The sequence below is a fragment of the Tetrao urogallus genome (genome assembly GCF_951394365.1).
Source record: "Tetrao urogallus genome assembly, chromosome: 5".
NCBI classification, from domain to species: domain Eukaryota; kingdom Metazoa; phylum Chordata; class Aves; order Galliformes; family Phasianidae; genus Tetrao; species Tetrao urogallus.
This window is the reverse complement of record NC_136818.1, coordinates 37338100-37354227: the sequence shown is the minus strand read 5'-3', so window position 1 is coordinate 37354227 and position 16128 is coordinate 37338100. Positions and strand designations below refer to the sequence as shown.

General features: G+C 40.5%; 1 protein-coding gene across 3 annotated transcripts in view; it reads left to right on the top strand.

Moving 5' to 3' along the window:
* The window catches only part of ANK3 (ankyrin 3), a gene marked incomplete at both ends in the record, with an annotated part of 196778 nt that overhangs the window by 149023 nt on the left and 31627 nt on the right, over positions 1–16128 (top strand). For all 3 annotated transcript variants that reach the window (XM_079535979.1, XM_079535980.1, XM_079535978.1), the window contains 8 exons: positions 4213–4424; positions 6275–6482; positions 7099–7195; positions 8433–8661; positions 9216–9341; positions 10062–10184; positions 10650–10676; positions 13881–13962. In XM_079535979.1, the coding sequence (XP_079392105.1) occupies positions 4213–4424; positions 6275–6482; positions 7099–7195; positions 8433–8661; positions 9216–9341; positions 10062–10184; positions 10650–10676; positions 13881–13962 (1104 nt within the window). The remainder of the gene's footprint in view (positions 1–4212; positions 4425–6274; positions 6483–7098; positions 7196–8432; positions 8662–9215; positions 9342–10061; positions 10185–10649; positions 10677–13880; positions 13963–16128) is intronic.

Genomic DNA, 16128 nt, shown 5'->3' with positions numbered 1-16128 from the left:
GGTGCTGACATAAAATACAGATTTCTAGAATTACAAGCATTTTTAATCTTATTTTTTTCTGGATTATTGTGATGAATCTCAGTTAGACTTGGCTCTGAAGCAATGTTTTGTATCTCAGAAGCCATGGCTTTGGAAGAAGTTGATTACAGGTATGAAATCTGGAGGCAGAAGCAATCTTTGAACTGAAGTAAAAAGATGACCATCTAGATGCTCAGTAATTTCTAAAAATTTAATGTCTCACTGGACGGAAATTCGTCTGCGCAGTCGCCTCCAAGTAACATGCTGCAGGAATAGCCATTTTTTCTGTTAAAAGCAGTTGTTCTATTTTGTGTTAGACATGCTGTGTTTCACTGGTTCTTTCTATCTGTGTGGAAGGAGCACAGTCAGACTTGTGTTCTCGACTAGTTGATGTGCTGACTTATAAAGATGCAGTCTGCTTTTCTGGTTTAATTGTCCTTTTCCCTGCTCTGCTCTGCTCAGCCAGCGGGGATGAGAGTGAGGACATCTTTGCTCTCCCTCCGTGGGGACTACTGAAAATCTGCCTGTTCTTTACTGGAAGCAGCACCATCTGCTGGAAGAACATGTCACAGACTCACAATAATCCAGAACAGGAGGCAATACTTCAGGGTACTAAATGTAGAATTAAATAATAGCAAAACTTTTATTACCATGGAAGAGCAGTATATTGTGATGCAAAGAGTCAGTTCCTTTGGTACCATCAGGTTTCTGTTTAGATTAACTTTATTAATTCTGTTTAATTAATTTTTTTCAGAAGATAGTGCTATACCTGTATTGCATCAGCATTACATGGGTTCCTTTTTAGAATAGAATGAGCTTGATTCCAGATGTGAGGGTAGTAATTCACAGCTCTTGCCTCTAGTACGTTTATTTAAAATAAAATCAAGTAAAATATGTGTGTGTACATATATATATAGGAAAAAGCTCTCTGTCTTATAAATAGGTTACATTTAATCAGGTCTTCTTTTAGGTCTAATGTGTGTTTGCTTTTTACATTCTTGCTCCTTTTACAGGCACCTTTCTGTACCTGTAGACAAACTGTGAGCATAAATGCACACACCAGGGTAGCTAAACTTTTGATGGACAATTGCAAGCTAGTGAGTGAGCCAAGCAATGCATGTATCTGTGGCTACAGTATGCTTGCATCTGCACAGTGTGGTTTCAGATGTGAAGCAGGAGTCTTTGCATAAATAGTTCTTCAAATCTACAGATAAGACCTTGTTTATGCTTGAATTTTAAAATACCACCATGAATCGCTGCAGTGATTTTGCCACGTTTCCAAGAAAAGCTTTTAAACTTACCACTGTTAAACCTCATGCTGTGAACAGCAAGATAAGAAACTGCTTAAATAGGCAAAGGAGCATGTAAAGAACATTGCCTCATTTGAAGATGAGACTTCCTTGCTAGCTGTGGTATTGGAAGTGTCCAGTTCTGTATGGTGAAGCTGAGAGAGTGACTTGCCAGCATTTTTAAGTGTCAGCACTCTCTGTTTTTCTTTGCCCCTTCCCCTTTTTGCATCTGTTTATCTCCAGTAATTTTCCATGTGAGCACTGCCTGCTGTGTGTTTTGTCTTTATTACAACAGTTTCCTTACTGGAGAAACTGGTGTCATAAGTTTGTTCTGTCTTTCATTGTCTGTACAGAGACTAGGTCAGCCCTGCTCTAACCAGAACTGTAGGAGGGTTGCAAAACTCCAAGAGCTGTTTGGTCTGCTAAATAACTGTGGGATTTGCTTTTTAGATGTGAGCAAAACTTGTATGGCCGTAGTAAGAGAAGTACAATCCTGGATCACATAAAGTCACTTTGAAGGTCATGAAGCAGGTGTTCTGGGACTTCTCTAATTCCATTTGCAGTCAGAAAACACTTTACCTGAATGTAAGAAAGAATCAGAGAAGGAATTAATTTGATCCACAGCTGCCTCACACCTGGCAGAACTGGTGTGATTGCTGTCCTTGACCTGAGCTAGCCTACATGAGGTTTCCCCCTCTGATCCTAGAGGACGCAACTAGGTTTCTCCTCTCCTGTCCAGGACCTATAGCACTCAAGTGGGCTGAAGGGACTACAGAAGCAATCTTCCTTTCTCTCTCCTTTCCTTTCCTCCATCCTCATCTCTGGGTACTTGCTCCCACCAGCTACGTTAGGATAAGCATATCTTACATTTGGGTGGCAGGAGAAGACCTCTGCAAGGAGCACGCGTGGTACCCTTCTGTTGACCTACCAAAACTTAATGGCAGTAGGTGTTTTTTGGACTATTAGCACAATATCAGAGCATGACACTGGAAGAATGGTCCCGATTCTGCCGTTACTTTTCTGCTTTATTTCTCTCTGTTTTGCTGTAAGATGAGGTGTATCGCGTATTTCCTCTGTGATTTAAATATAAGAAAACAAAACCTTTCAGTTTTTTAATTGAAATGCGCTGCACAGTAATGAAGCATCAGCTGGTGAGGAAAACAGTAATGATGGAGTATTTCTCTAGCTGTAAAATGTATGAGGTGTGTTTGGGAAAGTGACTTTTCCCAAGCCGTGTTGTCCCTGTTTCTTTAATTCTGTCATGTTAATGCTGCATTCTTTACACATGTGGAGATGCAGCTAAAGATTGTTCATTTTCTGGTCTTATTTTTTATTTCCTTTCTTTGTTTTTCTAGGGGGCAAATCCATGTAAAAGCTCAGATACATATCCAACATAATTTCCGTGTATGTGGTCAAACTCCTCGCCATGCCTGGCTGTTGTTTTGCCACTCTTATCTGTGCATCTTCCATTTCTAAAGGAGAGTGCCTGCCAGGCTAGAGAGGGCTTTCAGAGGGCTTTGTTCTTATATAAAAATTTCTACTGCAGGAGAATTTTAATTATCCTCTATCTCAGTGAGCATTTTACAGTGCGCTTATTCTCCAGCAACTGACGCAAGAACACACAGGATTTACCAATCAAGATTATACCTGCCTGGGAATTTAAGAATCCAGTTTGTCCACAGCACAAGCCATTGCTTCCAGAGGCTGCAGGCAGAATACCTAATTCATTAGGGGGCTTCAGATATCATCTCTGAGTCAAAGTAAATGGAAGCTGACATTATGATAAGAAATTATCCTCTTCTGGTAGGTTTGTATGATCCACAGCAACGCTGAGCAATTAATTCAAATTAGCCATTGAAGGTTTTAAAATGGAAAACTTGACATTTTACCAAATTTATATTCAATTTTTTTGGACTTGTAATTGAGCTTACATGCTCAGAGGAGGAAAATGTCTCAGCCAAGTAAATAATTGTACAAGTGTCCATTGTCATAGTACTTATTTTGGTCCTCCAGCTTTCTCTTACTGCATCTGGTAGAAATGTCATCTTTTGAGCAGTGAACTTTCTTGTTTAGAATCATGGTACTTTTTTTAAGGAGGAAAATAAGAGTGGCATCTTGTGGAGTGCTGGAGGAAAGCCCAGAAATATCTAAGAAGGTAAAGTGTAACAAAATTACACGAGAAATGCATGACAGTCATGTAATTACCTGCATTTGTCTGTATCACGGAGATTTCATTAGGGGATACATATACACATAGCTACAGTTTCATAGCTGTCGCACATCACAGTTTTCCTCTGTGCACATACTTACATAAGATCTACTTAATTGCTATGAGTGGATATACCATGGCCCTTTCTGCGCCCTGGTGACCCTACGTGCTGGGAATGTGGCACTGGGCTCTCCTTATTGCTGTCCTGTTTCTGTTCCAGGTGTCTTTACACTTGGTGTACAGTTTGTTCATGAACTGCCTGCAATTTTCTGTGCTTTTCTGTGTGCCAGAGCTGTGTGAGGGAGGAGGCAGGAAATAAACATCTCTGGAAAGTTTACTCAGAAAGATCAGTTTACTTCTGTGCTTCCAGATGTAAATGAGAGAGAAAAGAAGCTTGACAGTCTCCTCTGCATCTCAGTGGGCTCCAGTGAACAACCTGCCATCCCAGGGCAGCTGTCATGTGCTTCAGTGTCCTGGCATATCTGTGTGTCCAGTGCTGAGAGCTTTCATAGTTAAGATATATGCAAAAGTTCCCAGAGCAAACCAATGCTTGATAATTAATAGCACTGTTGTGTTTGTTTTTCCTATAGTAAATAAACGTTTGAAATCTTCTCAAGATATAAATGCAAGTTAAAAACCTTGCAAGCTGGTAGATATATCTGATATGAACCTGTTTTACCTGTCTTCTCCCTCCAGAGCTGGACAGCGTTGAGGAGCTAGAGAAGAAGCGTATCTGTAGGATTGTCACAAAGGATTTCCCTCAGTACTTTGCAGTGGTTTCACGAATCAAGCAAGAAAGTAACCAAATTGGCCCAGAGGGCGGCGTGCTGAGCAGCACAACGGTGCCACGTGTCCAGGCGTCCTTCCCCGAGGGTGCTCTAACCAAAAGAATCCGTGTGGGACTCCAGGTAAGGGTGCCCTCATCATCTTGTCACCTGTGCACTCTGTGCTTCTTTGCTGTGGGTAAAGGACAGTCCTCCACTGTGTGGCAAAAACCTAGCTACTCTTTTATTGTCACCTGGCATATCACTTAGGATGGAGAGAATAGGCAAAGGTCTGGAGCCACAACAAGCCTTAGTGGCAGTCTCCTGTGAGCTGCACAGCTGCTCTGCAGTCCGGTCTCCTGTGGCTAAGTGGCAGCTATGTACATTCTGTATACATCTGTTGTAGCTTAGGTCATGGTGTTTCTAGCAGTGGATGGAATCTGGAAGGAGCAAATAGCTTGACCTGTCCTTGAACAAACTGCCTGAAAAGTGGAGAAATACTTTGTAGAATGTATCTTTTCATTGAGTTCTGTTGATTATTGCTTAAAATTTCTTAATAACCTGATGAGTGTGATGGGTTCATGAAACAGGGATGCTGGTTTGAATCCCAGTGCTTGGAAATCACAGGATTGCAGGGGTTGGAAGGGACCTCAAGAAATTGAGTGCAACCCCCTTGTCAAAGCAGGTACCCTACAATAGGTCACACGGGTAGGGAAACTCCACAACTCCTCTGGGCAGCCTGTTCCAGTGCTGTCACCACTACCTTAAAATTCTTCTGCATGTTTGTATAGAACTTCCTATGTTCGAGCTTTAGGCCGTTACACCTTATTTCTATCTCTTTGCACCCCCAAGAAGAGCCTGGCCTCATCCATTTGCCTCCCACCTCCCTTTAGATATTTATAAACATTTATCAGATCCCCTCTCAGTCTTCTTTTCCCAAGTCTCAACAGATCCAGATTACTCGGCCTTTCCTCATACCCTGGAACATTTCTCATCTGCTAACAATATTTCAAAGAAAGACTATTAATCCTGAGAAACTGGAAGCTCTGCTGTTACTGTTCTTCAGCTGTCTTTCTAGAGCTAGCTGGAGTGAAGGAAACATATTATCTCCACATGCAGTGTTATCACTGTTGAAATTGCAATATGACCACCTATTCTTTGAATATCAATACAATTTGTAGTTTAAATAATGCAGCAAGTTACAGTTCAGCCTGATTTAAATAGGGAGTTGAATTTATTTTAAAAAGCAATTGCAAAAACCCATGTTAGTTCTGAGTTCAAATCTCAGATAACAAAAACTGCTAAAATTCTACAGCATTTCTTCCCATACTCATTCTTTTTTTCTACCAGCAAAAAGTTAAGAAATCTCTGAAGGTACGAAAATGGATGTGGAAAGTCTGAAAATCACTTATAGCTCAGCTTAAGGCAACTATTTGTATTCTGTATAAATTTGACTCAAATATTTGTTTACTAATAATTGATAGCAAAATAGCATATGAAGCACTGAAGGCAAAGGCAGATCAGGGGTACATGGTGTTCCTTCTGTACATGGATTTGTGCACAAAAAGATGTGAGAAGATGCAGAGATGTGAGAAAACTGTTTAGCATCTGAGAGAGTGTGTGTAGTCCTCACCTCTCAAGACCCTTGAAACAAAATAAGGCTGCACTTGCATTTTGAAATTTTCTGTGATGTCACACATCACAGTAAATTTCAAATGAGCAAGCTCTGAAAACTTCTCAGCAAAAACTACAGACAGCCCTCTGAGATTTATAGCTTTTATCAACAAAGTTAGTTCTTAGGAAATCACAAGTGGGCTTTTAAGAATAATGCTGAAGTATGAATTGTACTACTAATCACACGAGAGCTATAAGAGAAGATGAAATAAAATTCTGGAGAAAATTTAAGGAAAATAAAGTTATGTGTTGGAAAACAGTTCTGCGTGTGTACAGTCAATTTGTAGCTCTTCTTTAAACTATTTTCTCTATGTTGACAGGCTCAACCAGTTCCAGAGGAAATTGTTAAGAAAATCCTTGGAAACAAGGCAACTTTCAGTCCCATTGTCACAGTGGAACCAAGAAGAAGAAAATTTCATAAGCCAATAACCATGACAATTCCTGTGCCACCTCCATCAGGAGAAGGTGTAACCAATGGGTACAAAGGAGACACGACGCCCAGCCTTCGACTTTTATGTAGCATTACAGGTTAGAGAAAATCATGCTCTTTGAAAAGGTTTCTATGGCAACAGTGCCTCTGTACCCACTCATATAGCTGTATAAGTTGTTCCTTCCAGTAACAGGAAGTTGGTTGGTCCAGTAGATTTCAGATCAGTTCCTCTGGGCAAAGCCAGCTTAGGTCACCTGAAAGCCTCTCACTTGTTCCCTGGGCTTTCAGTCTTGTCTCATGCTGTTTTAAAAGAACTCTGGACAACAGATAATAAATACTCCTTTGTATTTAGCTAGTACAAAGAATTTCAACCTGGCTATTACATATAGTTATCAATAAATTAGTTTGCCGAAGTAATTCTGCTTAACTGATATCAAAGGGAGACTTTCACTATTGACTGTAGGGAATGTACCTTTCTGACATCACACCATTTCCTGGAATTTAACATACGTTAAATCTGTAACATGTAGTTTACCTGTTGGAAAACATGATAGTCTGTGCTGTCATTTGCTGTGTGAAGCAAAGTATTTTGACAGAAATGTTCTACGTAGTCTGCATTTGCTTGATGTTTGAAAGAAAATATCTCTATGGTTTATATATGGTGTATATGGTTTATGGTTTATACATGTGGTTTATGTATATATATGTACACAGGAGGTACTTCACCTGCGCAGTGGGAGGACATCACAGGCACGACTCCACTGACGTTTTCTAATGATTGTGTCTCCTTCACAACCAATGTTTCAGCCAGGTAAGGTAGCAGAATTGGTCAAATGCTGCCAGAGAATAGTGTTCCTTGATTAACAGTGTGCATTGCTGTGAGAATGGGAGGGAAGGGGTTATTTATGATGATGGTGGGTTTGGTTTTTTTCCACTTTCACTAAGACTTTTACAAGACTGATGAAGCGATAATGAACCAGATGCTTCTTTGTCACTGTGTATCAGCATGCCAGGCACTTAAGGTTGCACATGAAGTTTTGTCTTGGCCTTTTCTGCTGGGAGATGTCTCCTGGCAGTCACACATGCTGTTTTGCTAAAGGTTGCAGTGCCACACATGGGTTTGTTTTTCTGCAAACAGCAACAGAAGAGGAAAGTTTTAAATGGTCGTTCAGTAAAAGAATATGGAGGACTCATAGAAGTATATTTTCTTAAAATGCAGAAGGGGTTCACTTTCTGGTCCTTGGCTTTTAAGTTGAAGATGATGTGAAATTACTTTCACAAAAATATCATTTGTGGGGGAAAAAAAATCAAAGTTTTAAATGAATTGCAATGGACGTAGTGGATTTGCATGATGTCTGGAGACATTCAGTACAAATCACACATCCTGGGGGAGAAAATTTGTATGCCAGGTAAAGAGTTTACCATTTTGTGCATGGCATTTGCATGTACAAGGAGCTTTATAGAGGGAGCAAATGGCTGAACAAACCGAATGCGTTAGGACTGTAATATTGAAGGAAGACTTGTATGAACTACAGATGAAAATATTTCTGAGTTTTATCAAAATTGTTACCAAGCTTTTAATCTTGCAAGGAGGAAATTATAGTATAATATCTCTTTGAGAAACTGAACTGTGGGCTTATTTGGAGTCAGTCTAGGTGGGAAATATGATTTTGTTGTATGTATGTGTTATCAAAGCGGCTGTTTAGGCAAAGATTTCCTAACAATCAAATTTACAGTGAAGCGCCAGCAAGTTACAATATACATAGCATATGGTCACAAAAAATATGCTGTTTGCACAGTTTTGCCTCACAAAAACAGTTTACATAGAAAGGGACAAGTAAAAATATCAACCTTTCACTGCTAGGTGTTCACATTTTTGAATGTTTAAGGCTCTATTGAAAACAGACGAAAAATCACAGCTCTGGGATACCTGAAGAGACAGTACACATGCAAAGCAGACAAAAAATCATAGGTCATGCTTTCTTTTTAAAGGCTTATGTTTGAACATAATAAAGAGTTAATTTAACAATTTCCTGTTTCCCATTCAGATTTTGGCTTGCAGACTGCCATCAAGTACTAGAGACTGTTGGGCTGGCAACGCAGCTTTACAGAGAATTAATATGTGTTCCTTACATGGCAAAGTTTGTTATATTTGCCAAAATGAATGACCCTGTAGAATCCAATTTGCGTTGCTTCTGCATGACTGATGACAAAGTGGACAAAACTTTGGAGCAGCAAGAGAATTTTGAAGAAGTTGCAAGAAGCAAAGACATTGAGGTATATTTCTTACAGCTGGTTTCCTCCTTGTGAGCAGACTGTGTGTTTTCCAAATGGCAGTAGATCCTACAAAAGCCACTGTAAACTCAGTTAAATAAAGGTTCACAGCAAGACTACGTCAAAAAAATTATTGAGATGATATCAAGAGAGAATAAGTAGAGAAAGCATGAGGGTGTGCCCTCATGGATGGATGCTAGTCTGTGGTGGGTTTCGCACCTGTTGTATCAAGTATCTTAAGGTTTTGAAGAAAATTGACCTTCAGTTCTTTCTCACCAATCTCACAGACATGCTTTTCAGGTAGAGCTGGTCTGTGATGAATACTTTGGCAACAACACAGTGTCTCTTGAAGAAAAGCTGCTCATGTAGCAGTTTCTCAAACTGCCAGCACTCAAAATACCTTGCAATAATGCTCACTGACTGTAATTTGTCATTGAATTTACTCTGAATAGGGGCTTATGCTAAACTCAGGAACTGTGGTGGGGGAAATAATGCTATATTTACTTGCATGGATCTACTATGAAAAGAGATTTTATTGACTTTTATTACTTTGATAGGTTCTGGAAGGAAAGCCTATTTACGTTGATTGCTATGGAAATCTTGCCCCTTTGACTAAAGGAGGACAGCAGCTTGTTTTTAATTTTTACGCTTTCAAAGAAAATAGACTGCCATTCTCTATCAAGGTAAAAGAAAACAAGCCAACTAAATCTGCTGAGATCTTTATTTTTTCCGTGATAACACTTTTTCAGCCAGATAGAACTAACTTACCCCAAGGGTGTGAGTGTCATTGTTTAATATGTGAATAGCGTGGAGATGGTGCTTTGCATGAAGCCACGAGAGAGTTGCTGACAGAGCTAGGACCAGAAAATCCATGATAAGGACTCTCAAACTTCTAACAAAACCATATGAGTTAGACCTCCACAGTAGCAGTGTTAGATCACAGTGTCCCAGGGACTAAGAAGAGGTGCAACAGAACAATCCCCAAAATATGCATGCAAACTCTTCACTTCTAAATTACCATGAAAGGATGCAAGCTTTTGTTAGCCTTGTTTCTGTGAGAAAAAAATATAAACAAATAGGTTTTGAACACAAGTGCAAAACACTGCAGAGAAAAATGAAGGTGAGCTGAAAATGTAATCATTTTTATACTAGGATGTTGCTATCTGGTTGGACTCACCCAGCATCTTTTCTTACATGGATTTCAGGAGCTTGTTTCTATTCAGGAAGCTTCAGGCTGATGTAACTCATTTATGGTAATTCTTTTTTTTTCTTTCTCAGAGAGGAGACCGAGCCCCAGCTCGCTAACATTAGATAGGTTCTTGTGAAAGGACACTCTGAGAAACCCTTCAGAAACCTCCCCTACATATGTGAATTACTGCAAATTACTAACATTTATTTTCTAGGTAAGAGACACCAGCCAAGAACCCTGTGGTCGATTATCATTTTTGAAAGAACCAAAGACTACCAAAGGACTGCCACAAACAGCTGTTTGCAACTTGAATATCACTTTGCCAGCACACAAAAAGGTATTGGTTAGGAAACATTGTCCTTAGAGTTGATTTTATTTTATTTTTGCTCTTCTAGTCTTTGTCTTTTTTCTGCTAGTGATAAAGAAAACTTGTGAAATGCCAGTTGTGAGAATGCTTTGGAGTATGGTTAAGACTTTACATTTATGTTTTATTGGTTTCCTGTAGAACACTTTTAAAGTCTCTTGTTACTGTGGTGTCAAGTTCCTGTATTTTTTATGATTCTGTTTGCAGCTCATGCTTCAGCCTGCAAGTCATAGGTTTATGCTTTCAATAATGTCACATGTTAATTTGCGGTAGATGTAAGTTTTTTTTATGTGTGTGTTGGCATTTTGGATTTGCTTTGCCTTATAAATCAGCTTGCATTTTGTGCTCCCAATCTGGTCCTTTTCATATCCTGATATTCTTTTCCCTGCTGTCCATTATAATATTCCTTGTCTCTGCAATGCATCTTGGGACCAAAAGGAAACAGAGTCAGATCAAGATGATGAGGTAATATAAACACTGTCTTCTGTTTTTATTTTCCTCAGATTTAGTGAAGAACAGTAAATATGTTATAGAAAAGAAATAGCTATGGCATTGAAGTAATACTTACAGAATAACCATTTCCTCAGCATCTTATGTTATATTGCAAAACAGTTCACAAATGTAGAAAACAGGACTATATGTGATAAAAATAAACTACATGTTGAATAACAGTAGTCTAACATTTAACTAATTTTCTTCTGAAGAAAATGGCATCATTACAAAGTAGTGACCAAGTCTATTTTTGGCAAAATCACAAAGAGCTTACTGTGTGATTTTTAGCTCTTGGAATAATACTGCCAGTGTTTTGATAACTCACGTATCTGAGAAGGTATTAAAACAATGGCCTATAGTATGGATGGCACTCTGAAAGTAATGCCTCCTGTGTATTTCCATGGAAACTACAACAACTACAAAGAATACAATAACACTATTTGATAGAGCAAAACCTTGGCTACAAAACATTCTTTTTCAACACAGTCATCTCCAGTAGCTATGCACATTTTACAGCAATGAACGAGAGCCCTCATGCTGCGCTCATAAAAATCTGCACTAGTGGAGGTGAGCCACTGTTTCACAGCTGCTGTGACAGCACTGTTGCTGGAAGGATGTTGCTCATGCAGTCCATCTTTCATGGGCCCAAACAGATGGAAGTCAGAAAGCACCAAATCCAGGCTATACAGTGGACATTCCAACCTAAAATGGCTATGTGCTCCATGATCTTTAAACTAACACGAGGCCTGGCGTTATTGTGTTGCAAGAGAAAGGTTGTCCTCTGGCCTGACTCTGGAAGTTTGAGCGTGCAGCTTAGTCAGTGTTGTAATATAGCAGTCAAGGTCGATGGTTTGTCTGAGTTCCACTAAATCCAGAAGGATCACTTCTTTCCTATTGCAAACAGTGAACATCACTTTACCCACTGAGAGCTGTGTCTTGAACTTTTTCTTCAATGGGAAATTCACATGTTGCCCCTCCATGGACTGCTGTTTTGAGTACAGCTTGTAGTGATGACATTGCATCGTGTCACTGATTATGATGTGATCCAGGCAGTTGTCACCTTCAGACTTGTATTGGTTGAATAGATCCTGACAAACTTGCATACACTATTCTTTCTCTTCCCATGTGTGTATTCATGGGACTCACTTGGCACAAGCTTTGCAATATTCTAGCTTTGCCACCATCATTTCCAATGCGTAGAAGCTGGTAAGCAGCTCCGTATGCAGTTCATTGGTTGTAATCCACTGATCTGTGCATGTGAGGTGACCGAGACACTCTTCATTTTGTGATGTGACATCTGTAGATGGTCATCTGGGTTGGACATCAGGGGAAAATTCTTTACCCAGAGAGTGGTGAGATACTGGAACAGGCTGCCCAGAGAGGTCGTGGATGCCCTGTCCTTGGAGGTATTCAAGGCCAGGTTGCATGGGGCCCTGGGCAGCCTGGTTCAGCACTAAACGTGAAGGTTAGTGGCCCTGCATGTGGCAGGGGGGTTGGAGATTCATGATCCTTGAGGTCCCTTCCAACCCTGGTCATTCTGTGATTCTGTGATCTGGAATATGGCTTGTCTTTCACACTGCTGTCACCACTGTTGAAATGCACCACTCACTACCTCGCAGTGCTCACGTGCACTGTTTGGTCTCCATAAATGTTCAGGAATCATTGATAAATGTGAATGGGTGCCATTGTTTCCACATGGAGGAATTCAGTGATACACCTTTGTTTCATACACACTTTGATGTCAGATGACTGCCTCTCTGCTGTCATCTGTTACAGCACAACAGAATACTGGTGGGAAGGTTCATCCTCTACTGCCGTCCCACCAACATCCACCTCTGACATCGTGAGCCAATGTAATAAAATAGGGGGCATTAGTTTCAGAGCAGACCTCTTATTTTATTTCTGAAAATAAACTAAACCCTTCTAAAAAGCAAAATAACCAAGAGCAATTCCTAGATATTGTGTATAAATATATTTTCAAATAAACCTTAAATATTTGCAGCTTAGAAATGCCTAGTTTGCCAGAAACTGCCACATGTGATTGTCAGGAAATTGAATGGGTTTTAGTCTAAGATGGCAGTAATTGAGGTCACCTTAAGAAGGAAACCGCACAAGATACATCCCTTCATCCCTTAGCAGCAAACCTTTTTTCTCTTCCTGGTAGAAAACAAACTTCAGCAGCCACCTGCTGACCAAAATAGAAATAAAACACTCCTTATTATGTTAAAATAATAACTCTAACTATATCACATTGCCTCCGCAGAGTTTGATCCTTGTGAACTATTATATAGCTAAAACAAGTTTTCTTTCTAAACAAATTAAATGTTTCTAAACAATCGAGTGAGCTGATTTCTGAAGGACTTCTGATATTGAAGACATCACACTAGCAGCTATGTCACTGAATGCAGTTACTTAGGATAAAGGAGCACTTTACTAGTTAACAGTAGTAGTCTGTTTTCTAATCTGCATCTTTGCATTTTGTGCCTATTAAATAGAAAAATGCCCTCCCTTGCCTTTTTTGTCCTGAATGTATTCACTCAAAAGCCAGTGTACATCATGGTGTATGTGCTTCCAGGACAAATTAATTCGGGGAGAGACATTTGATCAAAGTTGTACTTCTCTGAATGTTCTATGTCTGCATCTGTAGTCTTTTGTGTTGATCTCCTGTTTCCAGTCAAAGGTGGTTTATTTTATAGAGAATGAAAAATATCATGCTATTTGTAGTAGTATGAAACAGTTTGCTAAGTGATGGTAGGATAACATAGTATTGAAATACAGTAGGGCAACAACGTGAACTGTGTTTGCTATTTAAGCTCTTCTACCTTGTGAGCAGAGACATTGAGAAGGAAAGAGTCCATGGGATTGTCTCCTAGGGTTGCAGCTTCTTGCCTGCTTTCTCTAGGATGGTGGTTGTTCATAGCAAGTGCCTGCCACCTCTGATAGCCATGCTCCCTGCTCCACAACCTGACACTCATTACATGGCAGACAGGAATGGAGATCTGCTCTGTCCATTTCTCACTGCTTGCCCAAATTTGCCTCCACCATACCATCCTGAAGCTGAGTGGAGGCATCAGTTTTCCTCTGTGGGGATGTGTACTGCAGGATGTCCTGTCGTGCTGGGGTTTGATGATGTTCTGTATGGAGGATGGTACCAAACAGCATTATGTTTTGTTGCAGATGGAGAAAGCCGACCGGCGTCAGAACTTTGTCTCCCTTGCTTTACGTAAGCGCTACAGCTATCTGACTGAGCCTGGAATGAGTGAGTTGCTCTTACCAAATACTAAACCATATATATGTGATTTTTCAGAAGAAGAGACATTTTTTCTATAAACGTTGTATTTGGTGTCACTTTGGAGAAAAAGAAAATGGGAAGGAAAAAAAACAAACAGCTATCTAAAGCAAAACCGTTGGATGGTCTGTGAAATTTTGTGTTGTGAGAGCTTGAAGAATCCTGACTGGCAAATGGCATGCACTAATTAAGTAAAAACATAATATATATTTTAAGTACCATGTAGCTCCAGACAAATAGGATTACAGATTGCTTTCAGAAGGAGTCTGTTCCTCTTCCCTTAGGGATGTTAGACTAGCTGCTATACCTTCGTTTTGCAGAAGGGAGTGATATGCAAAAGTTCAGCAAGACTGGAGAATGATATTTAGATAAGCACTTAAATGTTTAGATGCTTAGCCAAAACAGACTCTCACATATTTTGTATCTTCCTCCTCTTTCTTGTCCTCTTCCCTTGTTCCTTTGTTCCCTGCAGATGCTTTCTATTCTTTGGCACCACATGTTGCTTCCTCTTAGATTTGTTCCCCTTCACTAGACCTGTGTCATTGCTTTCCTTCCTCATTAAATACAATATATTTGGCTTACCTTTTATTCCTTCACCTTTCCTGCCTGAGGTTGACTGCTGTTGTTCCCCATTGCCAGACTTTTTCTTATCTGTTTTCTGCCTCATAACTTCTCAGTTGCTACCCTGCAACAGACCCTTTGGTATAATTCCAAAATCCATAGACAAGCTTCATCGGGTCTTGAGAGTTTCCACTGGAAGGCTGCTGTTTAATTGCCCTATAAGATCTGTGGCTTCTTTGGATCAGATGTGCTCCAGAATGTATTACACTTCTCAGACCTGGAAGAAGACCTCAAGCATATAACATCTGAAGAAGCTATCAGATCTACTGAGACTTCTTGATGGTATCGTCATCAGGTATCGTCAAAGGCTTGCTGGGAACCGAGACTACCGGAAGAGAGGTTGTAGTGAGCTGGGGGGGCTTCTTCTCTCACGTAACTGGTGATAGGACTCGAGGGAATGGTTTCAAGCTGCACCAGGGGACGTTAGGAAACTCTGCTACTTCTCTGAAAGAGCTGTCAGGCACTGGAATGGGCTGCCCAGGGAGGTGGTGGAGTCACAGACCCTGGAGGTGTTCAAGGAACGTTTGCATGTTGTGTTGAGGGACTCGGTTTAGTGAGAATTATTGGTGATGGTTGGACTGGATGATCTTGTAGGTCTTTTCCAACCTTGGTGATTCTATGATTCTGTGAAAAGGGAGCTGCTTCAAATAAGTTTGATGCTTGTGTGTACTGCTTACAATTTGTTTTTCAGGCCTCACTGGGGGACAAAAGAAAAAAAAAGTTTTAAACTATTTAAAATTTATTCATCAAAGGTTCATTAAGTCTCGTTTGCAAAACGTGGAAGAAAAAAACAAATCCAGTTAATGGGCTTTATTCTAAGAAAACTTACGTTAGGACATAGTAGAAGTCCTTGACCATTCTTTAACTACTCTATCCCATGAGGCAGTGGTTTCTACTTGTGGTGGTGAGCTACTCAAAGAGCATGCAAAAATTATTGTATGTGCCAGGAAAGATGGCAGGCAGTGGTTTGGCCAACAACCTGAGTACCACCTCCTGTGCACACAGTTTGCAGTTGTTGGTTGCCACCATCACCACCAACATGCTGCTGCTGGGAGATGATGCAGGTTTCGAGGCACAGTTCTTCTAGAGCATGCTACCCAACAGAGCCAGTGAGGCTGCTGTGGCTGCTTTACTCCACAGAGCGTTTGCTTAGCTGGTGGAGGTGTGTGTGTAACTTCTGCCTCTTTCCAGCAAATGTGATGGCACAACTCTTCAGTTTTGGTAGCAGTGCAGGCTGGGCTGTTTTTCTCTCACAAGTTCAGGCATGCACACACACACAACTTTTTTTTTTGCTCTGCTTGTGTTGGTGCCAGTGTAGGGGCAGAAGAGAGCAAGGAAGGTGAGGTAGTCTCCTGCCTACCTCTTCTTATCCCTCCTCAGGGAGGAGAGGTCAGAGGGGCTTCTCTGTTCTCCCCAGCAGTGAGATTTCTCACTGAAAAGGACAGCTGTGGTGGGTTAACCCTGCCCAGTGCTGACTGCTTGCAGCTGAAGAGGAGCAGTACTGCTCCAGTAGGA